The sequence below is a fragment of the Plutella xylostella genome, chromosome Z (assembly GCF_932276165.1).
Source record: "Plutella xylostella chromosome Z, ilPluXylo3.1, whole genome shotgun sequence".
Classification (NCBI taxonomy): Eukaryota; Metazoa; Arthropoda; class Insecta; order Lepidoptera; family Plutellidae; genus Plutella; species Plutella xylostella.
The window spans coordinates 1,792,984-1,807,889 of record NC_064012.1 but is presented as its reverse complement, the minus strand read 5'-3'; the positions used below and the strand labels follow the sequence as shown (position 1 = coordinate 1,807,889).

Genomic DNA, 14,906 nt, shown 5'->3' with positions numbered 1-14,906 from the left:
CAACTGAAGCAGAAATGTGCGGAGTTTAATTAAAGTTGTCTGAAAACTGACTGAGTTGGTAAACGTTGTATTGTGTGTGATACGTGAACTAAAAGTTTCAATACGGCTTCAAGTTTGTATCGCAGTAAAGTTCGCTATTGTTTGCTGTATACCTACCTCCAGTCAGTACTGTAACTTTGAGTTCTTTGTCACAAACATGTAAAGAGGTAGTAGTACCTACTTCACCCACTCTAGTTAGGCATAAAAGTACAAGAAAATCAATACAGTTAGTTGTAGGTTAAGTAGCTACGTATTGCCCTGACAAGTTTGTTGCATACCTGTGTGGGAATCGTTGACTGGTACATCGAGGAGGTTGGAGATGTTTCACTGTTTGAAATGCTCGCAATGTTTCAGAACTGGGAATAGGTAACTTCCTATTGTGTTGCACAAGTTTGCTGCAACTGACATCTTCGTAACTGTGTATGTATGGTTGTATGGTATAGGTACCTACATTTTAGAGCAGTTCGTCTATATGTATAGACGCTATAAAGGAATAGTGTTGAAAAATCCTTTGGGACAGGGATGGGAGAAAATTCTTTCACGGGAAGGAAGCTGGTCAGCTAGTTATCATAGAAGGGCCTGAGCTCACTACAATTGTGAATTGAATTGTGTAAAACAGTTGTGTCACGATTTTTCAGTCTCACTGCAAAAAATCGCAGAAAATTCTCCATCAATTTGCACCTTAATTTTCTGGAAATCCAAGCAATTATGACTTCCTCAGAATCTGGGATTGTTCTCTCCGATACATCCCCATGAGCCAAAACCACAACCAAGTAAAGGGTGGCGCAACCTGCTGTTAATATCCTCATTCAAATACATACTAAACTTAAACATAGAATATGTTGAGTGCAACGGACCGAACGAACGGGTGACTCTCGCTCAGTTACCTATTCGCTGCTTCTACTCCATGCTACCTTAAGGTTCTTCGGCGTATTTGACCATCATACGACTCATACGCGACTTATAGTTGTTGGCATTTGCAAACATCCAATGAGGCGGAATAGAATACTTAACATTTATGAAAAGGACTCGTTGCGACACTCGCTCCTCAACTCAACTGCTAGTGAAAGAGGGTTAACGAAGCTTAATGGATAGAATTAATATGAACCGGATTTCTTTGTGGCATTTGACCCGTGGACCCGTATGATTACGATCGGGCTGATCCTAATTGTTTGCTCATAGAGGTAAAACATCTAAAACGACTAACCCGACTCCGTTTGTCGATTTGAGGATGTCAATTAAAGTGTGGAATGCAGCTTTGACATTGGCAGAGGTTAAGATCAAGAGACAATCTAGAAAAGAACTTAAAGACGTGTTAGAATTTGCAGTCCCTAAAGCAAAAATATCTAAATTTTTATTATCTGTTAGGTCCTTGCAGCAGCCTTATTTTTTTTTATACCTTATATTGTGTATACCTACATAAAGTTTCTTCAAATGTAAGTACGTTATAGCCGTGGTTCGTGAGCACCTGCAGTGGCCCCTCCCCCACCAAGATTCTTCTCCAGAGGGCTTAGTGTAGGTTTTTCATTATCGATTGAGCAGTGAGACCTAACGCAAAATTCTATGGAGCGGAGCAGCGCGTTTACAGCTAGGTGGCGACTGTCCCGCGCCATACAAATTCACGTTTACTCGCCGCTTCTCGAACGGTGTAAAAATTCGCACTACTCAAGCTGCTCGTTCGATCTCCATGTTGTAGCTTCTGAAAATATATTCGCAAAGCTCGACCGAATTCCCATCTCTGCATTAATCAATAGAATCAGCAGACCTAAAGTTCCTACAACGCAAAATATGACGGTAAAGAAGCTATCAACACTGTTATGTAATAAATAACAACACAAAATATATATTTTTGCGTGGTAGAACTTCAGGCTTTTTGTCAGAAATTTAATTAATCAACTTATCGCAGGTTTACTCATGTGTAGAATGTAACCACAGGATTCAATATTAGCGAGTGATTATTGATCCAAACTTGTCCAAATTGTTTGGATATTTTATATATTAGGTACATTTATAAAGTAAACGTTACTGATAATGATAATATAATTCAATTACATGAATTCGTGCTGTATGTATTGTATGTACACTATACAAAATTACGATTAATTGATTATTTTAAAAGATAGATATTAAATACTGTTGTTTTCTCCACAAACACTTACAAATTAAATGGGACTGAACTAAATACACAGTAGTCAAGATATAAAGATAAATAGCTTTGATTGGATAGTTTTTATACCTAACATATGCGTTTTTTTCTAAACCAGCTGGTCTGCGTAAATCTGTTTCGCGCCAGTGACGTGTAGTTTAGGCTATGAACACAGGCGTAGGCTGCCAATTTATGTACTTGCGAAGTTTTTGAAAAAAAAAAATCTTCTATCTTTATTGGATAAACGTCTTTATCCCTCGTGGTATTATTCGATTTAGTGGATTCATCTAAAAAATTGCGCAAATAAGACCCGGCGGCGTATATTTTCACATAGCTTGAATGCCCATTAAGAAAGCTATGGTACAAGGAATAAACGAATTTATTATTATTATTTTATCTCTTCAATGCTATCTCGTGTATTGTTATACCCTGGCCGCTTCCCTACGTGAATCCATGGCAGCCTCTCTATCCTAGAGCATTCACAAAATGAGGCCACGTCGAAACGTCGGATTGTTTGTACTTCGATGCTTACTCTCATTGAAATCGGGATCGCTAGAATAGCGCGTTCGTGTAAATCATTATGGATTCCTGTTGAAACACTGCTCTATACGTTGTACTTGTGTCGTTTTTATAGGTACATGTTGCTTTTTCATCAATATCAATAGCTCAACAGAACCATTAGCTATTAGAGTCAATACTATGCACTCTAGCATATTGGCTTTTCAAAAGGAACGCAACATCACTCGGTCACACAACCATTTAAATATTAATTATATAAAAAACCGATACAATTTTTTAAAATAAATATATGTACATATATAAAAAATTTAATCCTCGTACTACATTCGGTATTTGAGTGTTGGTTAGCGATCGCGATAATCACATTATGAACTGCGACTACGTACTGACGATAATCAAAACTCGATATTTTCGCTAAACGTATTATGATGAAAATCACCATGCAGCAATGCAATCTATCTAGGGTTGCGGCGATTCTCAACAAAAAGTTGCCGTGTTTTTCTGTGCCTAAAGATAATTCATCCCGTTATTAGACTTAGGCCCTGTTTCACAATGTCTGGTTAGTGGCTACCTGTGAGATAAAATACATGCTGTCACTCTCTGTTATTATTTTTTTGACAGTGACAGCATGTGTTTTATCTTACAGGTAGCCACTAACCAGACATTGTGAAACAGGCCCTTAATAATCGATAGCTAGTCACATACTATTTGTTTAATTGTTATTACCGATACCGAATGATGTCATAGATAAAGCGGTCCTGATGTATGATGAACAGCTGAATTTCATAATACTTGTTTTAAGAGCTGTGATTGTCTACATAAATCTTATTTCTGTTCTCAGCTATCGGCCTAGAGCAGTGTTTTTCAACCTTTTTCATGACGCGACCCCCCTGGTATAAAAAAATATTTCGCGACCCCCTTGACCCTTTCGATTTTTTATCATGTATGTATGTGTATGTTACAGTATTCCCAATATTCATTCTATACGACGTATTGATGGTCTCCATGATTAGGATTCAAAGGTCCGATAACTATGTACTGTTATCGGATTTAAAAACACATTATTTCAGAATTACACACTTAGAATACGTGTGGCCATGTACATAGGTACGTACAACTAATGCCATTGCGACCCGGAATTTCTTTTTCGAAATTAGCTTTTTCTACTCGTATCCGACTTTTTTGAGCATTTCAATATCTTGAATAAACGTTCAACGGTGAAATGAAAGTAAAAAGACGAACTACCTGGCTTTACAAAAAAATAAATACTTGTGGTCGTCGTCTTTGAACCAGGCAGGAAGGCCTACCCACGCTATACCTTTGCCTATTCGTGGTCTCCACTCGAGAACTCGTCTACCCCAACGGTTATCGGTTCTTCGGCAGATATGACCAGCCCACTGAGTCTTCAGCTTGCATATTTTGAGAGCTATGCCAGTAATCTTAATCCTCTGACTAACGGAAAACCTCATTTCCGATAAATCTGATGATGATCTGATTTATACCCCGAAGCCTACACGTTGGGAAGCAGCATTTAGGGCACTTCCATGATCCATTTAGGCCACTTCCATCATTCTGCCATAATAACGATGTCGTCTGCGAAGCAGAGAGGTGTGTCATGTACTCGCCATTTATACATATGCCAAGTCCGGCGGCATCGTACAGACTCCTCAACTCCTCGATATAGCGCCATTCGATTTGAAATCTCTGCAACGCTACCAAAATTTCCCATGTCTCGATAGAGTTGAAGGCGTTTTCATAGTCCACAAAGGCTAGACACAGAGGCTGATTATACTCTTCGGTATTCTGTGTAATCTGCCTTACTGTGTGGATGTGGTCTATTGTACTAAAACAGATCCATGAGATAATTTAATTAATAATAATAATAAAAAACAAGCTCAGCCTTCGTATTTAAGATTTTTTTTATTATGGTATGAGTACTAATTGTCTTTATTGTTTTTGTACTAAAGTTCCCAGTTTTTTCGCCCTTTGGCGACCCCCCTACAGAAGCTTCGCGACCCCCCAGGGGGTCGCGACCCACAGGTTGAAAAACACTGGCCTAGAGCAAATATCTTGCGATTCTTACGTCGAGAATATTTTTTTCTTTAGTTCACTGTGCCAAGTGTATTGCCTAAGTGTTTATTGAGATTTCCTCTCTCTCTAATGTATCAAGAATCAAGAGTAGTAAGAGCATTTTGCTAGTATAAAAAGAAGTTTTTAAATCCAGAAGAAGAGAAAGGTGTATTTTCAACTAATACTCTTAAACGAGTGACTATGGGTTTGGCAAACTCATCCGTATTTGATTGATTTTTATTAAAACTTCCATATTATCAAATCGATGTCTGTACCATACAATTTAAAAATATCAGGAACATTCCTTTAATAAATAAAGTCCCTCAAAGGAATAATGAATGATGCGTCGTTGGTTTACTGAGGGGTCAATACAGAAAATTGAGTTTACCGCATAAAATCATCAATGTAGTTGACCACTTCTGTCTCAGCTGCACTGTAACGTTTTCTAAAACGTCACGAGATTTTATATATCGCGATATGAAAGGTGGAACGCCTATTCGATAAAGATGCCATGCAACCTGGACTGGATAAGGAGAGATACAAAGCTGCAACGTCCTACCAACTTATGGTCTGGATCAAGACCCAATGTATAAATAAGACTGTCATATCTCTTACATTTTAAATAGGCTACATTATTAAGTATCTTTATCACATATCATTATGTACCTACATGTAGGTATTTAATAAGAAAACCATAATAAGTCATAATTCATGAGACTTGCATAAGCAAAAGAAAGTGGACTCGTCAGTGAAATGAATCACCCGAGTGATCCTTCCGTGAATCCACCGCCGCCGCCGCCGCCGCCGCGACGTCACCAGAGTCACCTGTCGTGACGTCACGGTGCCCGCTAAAGGAATGCTTGGGCTAGGCTAAATAAAGCGGTGATTCATATCGCTATCTCGCTCAAACGCTATCTATGCGTTGAAGCAACGAGACGCACTGTGAATGGGCTTGTTTCTTGATCATTTTCGTATTTTATTGCGTGAAACCAGCGTACAGTTTTTTGGATGATGGAGATATATAGTAACCACACTCATAGCTGCATATTCCTGTATAGGGTAATGTTCAAAAGTCGGGGTGCACTTCACCTGTACTCGTCTCTCGGTGTTATGATAGCCTAAATGCAGTCGCCGGGCCTAATACTTATCGGCCGGGCACGGATCCAAACCGGCAGATTAATAGCCCGTGGCGGTCCACTATTGGACGATTAGATATGAGTCACCTTCAGGGTTAAAGGGTTTTGTGAAAATTACCATTAATGTGACTCGTGCTTCCATGCACTGCACACTTTTATCGTTAGCATGCCACATAGCTTACTCCTATTAATCTCAATAAAACAAAAGAGTTGCAAGCATGTTCCCGTTCATATTTATAAAAGTCTTGAAACAAAAGGCGACTTATACCTTTATAAAACAAAAGAGAATAAGTTCGCCATTTAATTATTTTAAAATTTATGTAGGAATGACAGTCCAGTTTCAGCGGACCCGTGCGTCAAAAATACAGTTACGAAATTAAACAACCTTGTGGTTAAAAATAAGTTTTTTTCTTAAACCCGCGCGCGGACTCGCGGAAGTTTGCTTGCGTAGATGTTAGAACTCTTACGAGAATTCAATTCTTAAGTCCTTGCTGTCGACAATTTAGCTAAATAAGAATATTGAAGTTATGATATGTGGGTGTTTCACATTTACATTATGGACTCGGTTCGGCAGTCAACGGGCAATTCATTTCACCGCTGCGATGTATATCTCATCGACACTTACCGATATACCATATGCCCAGGACAGATATGAACCCGTTCATACCACGCTTGCACATTAGTGTTACATAGTAACAAGTAGGTACAAATACTCCAGTACTTCTGCAGCAGTATCTCGGCAAATGTAATTCTGATCACAACACAGTGTTCAGATATATGTTACAGCACCGGGAACGCACAGACAGCGGTGATCATTTTATTGGCAATCTATATTTTCATACGCACGCACCGACGGCTCGGTTCCGCATCTGGTTTCGTGCGTACACTATTTATAAAATGTGTGGTCGGTCCGTAGTTTCAATATGGGCCACCAAGAGACCAGTACATGGGCCTTGTTACGTCACGGCAATGACTATTGTGGCCTGCGGTCGCTCTGCGGTTGCGAGATGTGGAAAAACTGTGATCGATAACAGATTGGATTGTTTAGATTGCAGCTTCAGTGTTGTAGGCTTTGTTGTCTGTCGGCGATTGATAGGTTTTACAATACAAACTGAGTGTTTCCAAGCAATAGAATCGAGTTTGACGGCCACCCACCGGCGTGTTACCTGACGGTATATTGTGTCCAGTCCCATTTGTCCCTGTAGCTCGAGCAGTAAATTCTCGTTTGAGCGGTAGATGCTACTATAATACCCCGTCACCGAGTGTGCCGCGCGTGTATCGGGCGCGCATGCGTCGTGTCACGCGCGATCCATCGGTCTTGCCGTCGTCTGCCCGTTAAATTCATACGATTATCGTCTTATTAACTTTATTAGCCCAGAACTGGGTCGATGACTGGTCGCCGCTTCGCTATTGCTCTGCTTTGTAGCGTATATCCATTCGCGTTGTTAGCGAGTTCATAATTAGACATTATAAGCGCTAACTGTTAGTTGTAGCGATGTTGAGATGAAGTTGGCCGCCATTGTACACTAGCGGAGATTTAATCCATCAAGGAAAATAGCACAGACTCACATTCTCGGTTTTGACAAGGCATATCGTAAACATCTCTATCTGTTGATCTAAATCGAGTTTAGTCAAAGCGGAAAATTGCTCTCATTATTCGCCCGCCCCAATTTTTCGTGCTCCTGTGCTTCTTTTTTCGCCATTTTCCTGTCATTGACCGGCCTACATCGAGGCTTCGTGGAAGAATGGTGAACATTTCAGATTTGGAACAGAGGATATATTATTATGGAGATAAGAATTATCCCATATGTTACACTATTCTTGATACCTCTGTATTTCGAAGTACTAGTTTCAGTCATAAGGTATGTACTATGTTTTAAAACGGTAGTATAAATAGGTCCCACGATTTATAATTTAGTGTGCAATTTTTTAGTTGGTGACAAAATGTACGCACACATGTTTTTACGCTTCGCTCAGGTATTTTGTTTACAAAATAATTTCTTATTTTGTCTCATGGACTGGATGTCTTAATTTCATTCTCAAGTACAATTATTTACAACATAATTATATTATCTTATAGAAAGAAATACACTTTGATCACAACCTGGATTTGATCCTGGTGTATGATGTTGTGTGATCTTAGACGAACTAGTCATTCGTATTCTAATTTATTCGCCAATATGATATGTTGTCCAATCGGGAAGCTCCGTCGAGTCTGCTAGAGATGCCCTGCGCCGGAGTAGACTGCCATTTTAACTACTTAAATATAGAACGCGAACAGTCGGCAGACATTGCCGGCGACCTTATACTCACGCCATACGTCCCGTTTTACCATCACACGCTTCAACCAGCATTATTTAATAACTAGCTATAATTAGAGAAGATAATTGATAATGACGGATACTTTATTTAACTCTTACATGCACTAATTTATGTGAAAAAAAATAGTTTAGTTTTATTGCTTATAATTTCACAGTTGCGTCCTCGTTGTCTCCCCTGCCCGAGGTACTTGCGGTTTGATATTTAGGTTACGTTATATCACTAGGTTTTCCACTTTAATAGGTAATTCCAGCTGATACAAGGCAATAGGTATTTTAAATAGGCTATGCGGTAAATTTTACAGCTTTGCATGCATTTGTGTGTATAATATAATATATGTTTCGTACGTTTCGTTTCCAGAATCTGACATTGAAATGGGCCAAGCTTATCTGACACACTACCGTGAAGTTCCGATTTAGCGATAGGATTAGAACAACGATAACGACTAATCGTTGCGCGTATAAATTCTTATCCCTTGCACTTTTATCATAATTGTACCAAGAACAGAACGCCCCTCTCTGCTGTGAGGGTGTCTTTCCACTAGAGATGTGCTATGCAGCTACGCAGCGATTTTGTGAAAGAATCCATTTCCACCTGTTCTATACACAGCGCTATGCACAGCCTAGCATAGCACATCTCTGGTGGAAAAACACCCTAATCCAGGCACTGACCCTATTTTTTATGTTATTTCTGTAATTCCTGTAGCACGCGTCATGCTTAGCGAATGTGTTCGTATTAATTGCAAATGCATTGTTCCCCACCCTACCCTTCCCTAGAACAGACGGTATACCGTGAAGACGAACTTTTTGTGCGAAATAATGCAATAAGCGAATGCTTTCAAATTTTTCACTTCTTGTGCTCGAATTCTTTCTAGTTATGGCCTAACGAATGCTGACTGAAGGGGCCAAATTAATTATCATGAAATCCGAACTGATTTCTCATTAAAAGCAGAATACTTTCTAATTTCCTACTTTGCTTTCCGATATTAATTATTTTAAGTACATTGGTCATACAATAGTATTATGAATTGCTTTGCACTAAAGCACGGATTATCCGTTTATGCTCGGAAGTCTAAAATATATTGTCATTATAATTCTCAATTAGCTGATGAATAAGCCACTAAGCGTGGTCGCCGGTGGCCAGTGGGCACGGCACAAAGGCATTTTCCAAGTATAACTCCATCGGACGCCATCTGTGGCTTTGAATATCGAGTTTCAACAATGTAAAATGTCATGATGCCGTGTCTTCAAGTTAATGTTCTAGTGAACTTGTTGAAACATTTCGCAAAATTAGAGGAGGAATTTACATGGAATCGAATTGAAGAACTTTGCACAACAGGAAACCTTGTTTACCGATACCACCCAATTTGCACAGTAATAAAAGTCCTGACTGACTACATAATTGTAATGTTTGTGTGTACGTGTGAACCCAGTATGTACCTACCTACATAGTGTTTGCTTGCGCTTTTCACTGTAAATATTACATTTATGTTATATGTACTGTATATAATGTTATAGGACGATCGCACCTGTATAAAATATGCAGACTGTAATGAAATAAACCACAGCTGGACGTATACTCCAAGGCTGATTTCGACAGAATCTCCATCATTCGGGTTACATATCTTTCACATTCAATACTCGAAAACAAAATATCGCCGTCATCATCATCATCATCATCACATCCCATCATGTCCCCTTTGCTGGGGCACGGGACTACCAAAAAAGGAAGTCCAACAAAATATCAGTAAATTTTAAATAAATGTCTCTATTATACTTAATATATTATACGTATACCGTATAACCAAACAGTGGAAAATCAATATGATGAATACTTATCCCACCTATACATATACAGACGCAGTGCCGTAGAGTGAGCGAGTATACTAGCAAACTGAGAACACTCGGCGTAGTAAACGCCGCTAACTCACGCCGATAACAGTTTGCCTACTAGACACGCAGCTTTTAGCTGAATCTTCTTAAGGTGTCATCTACTAGCGTAGATCGGCTATGACTATGGCCACTTGGGCCCGCGATTTTGCAGATCAAAACCGCTCTTCGGCTTTTACCAGAAGGGCTAGCACGGGGTGAAATTAAGACGTCATCGCGCTCACTCATATCGCGCAGCCTCAAGAGCGAGCTCGACGGAGAACGTTTGTCACGTCTTAAATGCGCCCCGTGCTAGCCCTTCTGCACATGACACAATAAGCCACCGTCCGTCCCCCATAAAGACTAGTGCAAGAAGCGCCACGCGCCGCCGCGCCGACCCCGTTCGTTCCGAGCCGCTGGTCCGGCGTTCGATTCCCGATCGTGTCTTGTGTCTGCCACGCGAACCTTTGATACCCTCTACTGACTCCGTACACTAACTGCCCGATGTCCAGTTATCTTTTCTACTGCTAATTGATTTTCCTAACGAACGGTTATTGTCATTATGGTGTCGACACAGCTAATGCGCCACAGTTACGTTATGCTGCAGAAGGTTCTGGGTTCAACTCCCGAACTTTGATGAACAGCCCTGTTTGATTTGTTATACAACAGCTTTATGTCGTGTTGTTTTCCCTTTAAAAACAGTGGCGTCATTCATTGAATAATAAGAACAACACAGCCATACAGAAGAATCAATGAAACCAGCTATATGTGCTCGTAGATTATGATTAAACATTCGCAAACAATCAAAATTGATTCAGCCATTAAAAAGCTATAAGCTTTACTCACAGCTTGGTTTTAAAGTTTTAATAGACTTTGGGTATGGGGATACATATTTGGATTGATATCCGATCCTAAATAAACACGAAGAATAGTGTGTACTCTGTTAAATACCTAAGAGTCAACTGCTATTGAGCGAAAATATCCACTACTAATGACATGGTAAATTATAAAACATTTTGGCGTCAAATTAGGTAGGTACCCACTTCCGCTAGGTGACCTTCAGTTGACAACTCTTATCGATGCCTATAGTATAATACGTACCTACATACCAGATTGCATTAATAACTTTGCTTTTCATCAGCTATGGCTATGCGAACACTTTATTCATTTAAGAATTATGTGTAATTCTGACTATTACATTCAAATATTGATTGTAATTAAGGTGGAGTAAAGACTGGATTCAATATTCTTGGTCTTTCGAAATTATATCGGCAGTAAACTATTTCATTTTTCTTTTCCCTTGATATTCAGTTGAGATTTCATGTAATCGTGTCACCGTCTGAGCTCGATCTCGTTTTCGTCTTCCGATAAAATTCAATTTCCGTTTTTGCATTTCACTTATTTCATATTTTTATTTTATTTAAAATTGAAATATCCTGAAATAAAGTCGGGCTCTCAAAGCAAAATAGCGTGTACCTACGCTCTTTTTATGCTATTTAAAAAACCAATCCTGTTCATTTCATTTGTAAACATGAGAGAAAATATTTTTTAATTATTAAATCCATTGAAGCTCATCAATCTCATCATTTTAACTTGCGCAAAGTATGATTCATTTTTATGTTTTTTTCACCCAATGATACCAGTATCATTGAATACGCATACTTTAATTTAGTTAATTATTTCATATTAATTCGTATGCTTGTTTTTTTTACTAAACTCTGCTCTTGCGAAAGCAGCGAAGAAATATTTTTATACAGAATGCTGATTGCTGAGCTGAAAGCACAACTTTTGTTGTTCTTTGTTGTTTGTTTCTTAAAGTTTCCATAGAATTTGATGAAAGCCTAAAACTACTCCTAAAGTATATGTTTTGAATTTATAAGCCAAGAGTTTTCTTGTGAAATCGCACAAAAAACATTTCTTATTTTTTTATTTTTTCCAAGTAAAGAAAGTCTTGCGTTCGAGTTCATGGAATTATTATATTTTCTTGATATAAGCTTCCAAAAGCCTAAGAAGCCCTAGGGCTCATTTCACAAGACAACCAAGCTGAAATCAAATACGGCTTATTTTATCAAACGATCAATGACAATGATGGTCAACATTCACTGATGGCCTCATTTACGTGGCCATACTACTCATCCCTGAATTTGTTAAGCCTAAAGCTAGTTAACCACTCTCGGTGCCTACTGAACTCGTCCGGGTTGTATACAGGCAAAAGATTGTTTACAAAAAAAAGTATTGTAAGCCTAAAGCGATTGAGTCGCTCGACATTTTAAAAAACTTTTGATTTACGTGTTTGTGACAATAAAATCAATTTCCTGTAGTAGAAAGTCACGTGACCAATAAAGCATTTTTTCAAATGTAGAACTAAAGCTCATAATGACCTCACTTCGGCTTACCACTTTTGCAACACCTTGTATACAACCCGGAAGATTTACACCGGGAAAGATAAGTAGGCACCTCTAGAACTAATTTGGAGTGGTAACTAGTTTGGGGACTTAAGTTACTATACTTTGTTTTAGTATTGTTTTACGGTCACACCCATTGACCCTCTGATTGTTGGTTTCCAGGCGTGCATTGACGACAATCTGGAGATGGTGGAGTTTCTGGTGAGCCGCGGGGCCGACGTGAACCGCGGCGACAACGAGGGCTGGACGCCACTGCACGCCACCGCGTCGTGCGGCTTCCTCAGCATAGCCAGGTGAGCTGTGGGGTTACCGCCACCGAACAGAAATAACAATTATTACGTATACTGTATTCATTCATTTTGGCTAAAAAGGTAAACAATCTTTGTGTGTCTTTTTAATTAAAATACTATTAAACAAATAAACTACGGCCAAAATAAATGGTTTAATTACGAAATCAATCATTTTTGCTTGTAAGTATTTCGTTTGTCATTATGTTTTATTTTATAACTTAGTTTTTAATTCAAATAAAAAGACACTCCAAGATTGCTCAAAATCTACGACAAGTAAGAAAAAATACATTATAGCGTTGCTGGCTTGCCAAATCTAACGTAACTTGTATGGATCGGACAGATTTTTGATAGGCGAGCGATGCTGCTCATGGATTGACAATTGCTAAATGTGGCGGTGGTAGTACGGTAGCTATAACGCGTCGTGTGGGTTCCTCAGCATAGCCAGGTGAGCAAGGAGTGGCACCCCTAGTGAGAGGTTGTCTTCTGTGGTCGATGGATCTACTATTGTAGATTAGCAAGGGACCATCTTTAAGCGGCGCTGTAATCTGACATAATTATCTTGTGAGGATCGCATCGCTGCGTAGCGATTGTTGATCGGTGTCGATGGTGGTACGGTAGCTATACTTACGTGACGTGAACCGCAAAGTCAGTATAGCCAGATGACGAGTGGCAACCCTGGTGTCCCTGGAGGGAGGGTGTTTTCTGTGGTCGTTAGCAGGTCGGTTGGCAACCCTAGTGAGGGGTTGCTTCCTGCGCTCCACGGGTGAAACAATGTCGGTGAAGTACTAATACAACTTCGACTGGATAGAGATTTACGTTTTCATCTGTTTTCTGCATACATTTTCTGTCGTTTTGTATGTGAGAAAACTTTGCAAACTATTAAAACCTTTACTAAGGTTGACATGAAAGCTGACCGATCTTACATTTAAAAGATTTTACATTGTAGCGCGAAATTTACTTTAGGTGCCATTTAGTTAACATATTATATTCAATAGCTATTCATAAAAGGGTAAAACAAAAAAAAAACTATACTATACTGGTATGGTTTCAAAACATAGATAAATAAACTGATTCTAAATTAGCACCCCGTGTGTTTGCGTCACGATCTCGGTCGCAAATTCATTAGCTTCCAATATAAACAGTGGTATCAGCCCAGTAGGGGGCGAATTGACACAATATTGGCTATTGCTATGTACTCTACCTAGTCAGGCTAAACCTTATGTTGGTGCCATGCCAACCCGATAGATGTCATTTTATTTCTTTAACAAACACGTTACAAAAAGTATAATACACCAGTGTGTATACTAAGGTATCGTATAAATGGTTGCGAACTAATTGTTGCAAACTATTTTTAACTGCGATCGACTACGGAGATTCCGAAGCTATCCAACTATTCCTGTGCGCATTGCATTCACATACATGTAGGTACCTAGTTTATCTATGTAATAGCACGATATTATATGCATAGTTTGAGCGATCACTGAACCGGGTCAAAGATATAACATTTATTTAGTCACCGTTGACTCATGCCGTCTGTTCTACGCCACTTTGTTGATAGGACTATCGTCGGGAATATAGTGTTTTTTTTTATTGCAATTTTATGTATAAACAAATGAATGACTGGTTGTTATTAAAATATCTTTGTTTATGGCTTTTGAATGGGTATTGCGAAACATAATCGGATGATACCTATTGGTATTCTATTACTTTTGAATAGTTACTTGAACAGTCAAACGCGGTGTAGGCGGCCATGAATGAATGCATGAGGAAGGCTGAGGACAGGAAGTGTTGTTATGCTCCTCTGGACTCCTGAATAGTGCAGGCAGGCATATTCGCTGTATTATGAGTACCGAGCAACGAGTACATATATTAAAATAATTATATACTTAGGGTTGGAAAACTCCACTTAATCCAAAGCTTTCATTAAAATTATTTACTGCCGGATTGAAACGAAAAGAAAGAAGTATTACTATTGATATTTGATACTAATATTGAACCTCTTGTTTCGCAGTAAACATGAAAATGTAGATATGCGAAAGTCTTTATGATCTCATAAGATACTTGGTGAAACGGGTTTCTGAAACGATCTTACACAATCTGAAAACAGAAACCAA

The 14,906-nt window shown here is 39.0% G+C and overlaps 1 protein-coding gene across 7 annotated transcripts in view; it reads left to right on the top strand.

The window, feature by feature from the left end:
• Positions 1-14,906, top strand: part of LOC105382686 (protein phosphatase 1 regulatory subunit 12B) — a 62,238-nt gene that overhangs the window by 2,399 nt on the left and 44,933 nt on the right. For all 7 annotated transcript variants that reach the window (XM_048632978.1, XM_048632982.1, XM_048632981.1 and 4 more), the window contains exon 2: positions 12,665-12,795. In XM_048632978.1, coding sequence (XP_048488935.1) covers positions 12,665-12,795 — 131 coding nt within the window. The remainder of the gene's footprint in view (positions 1-12,664; positions 12,796-14,906) is intronic.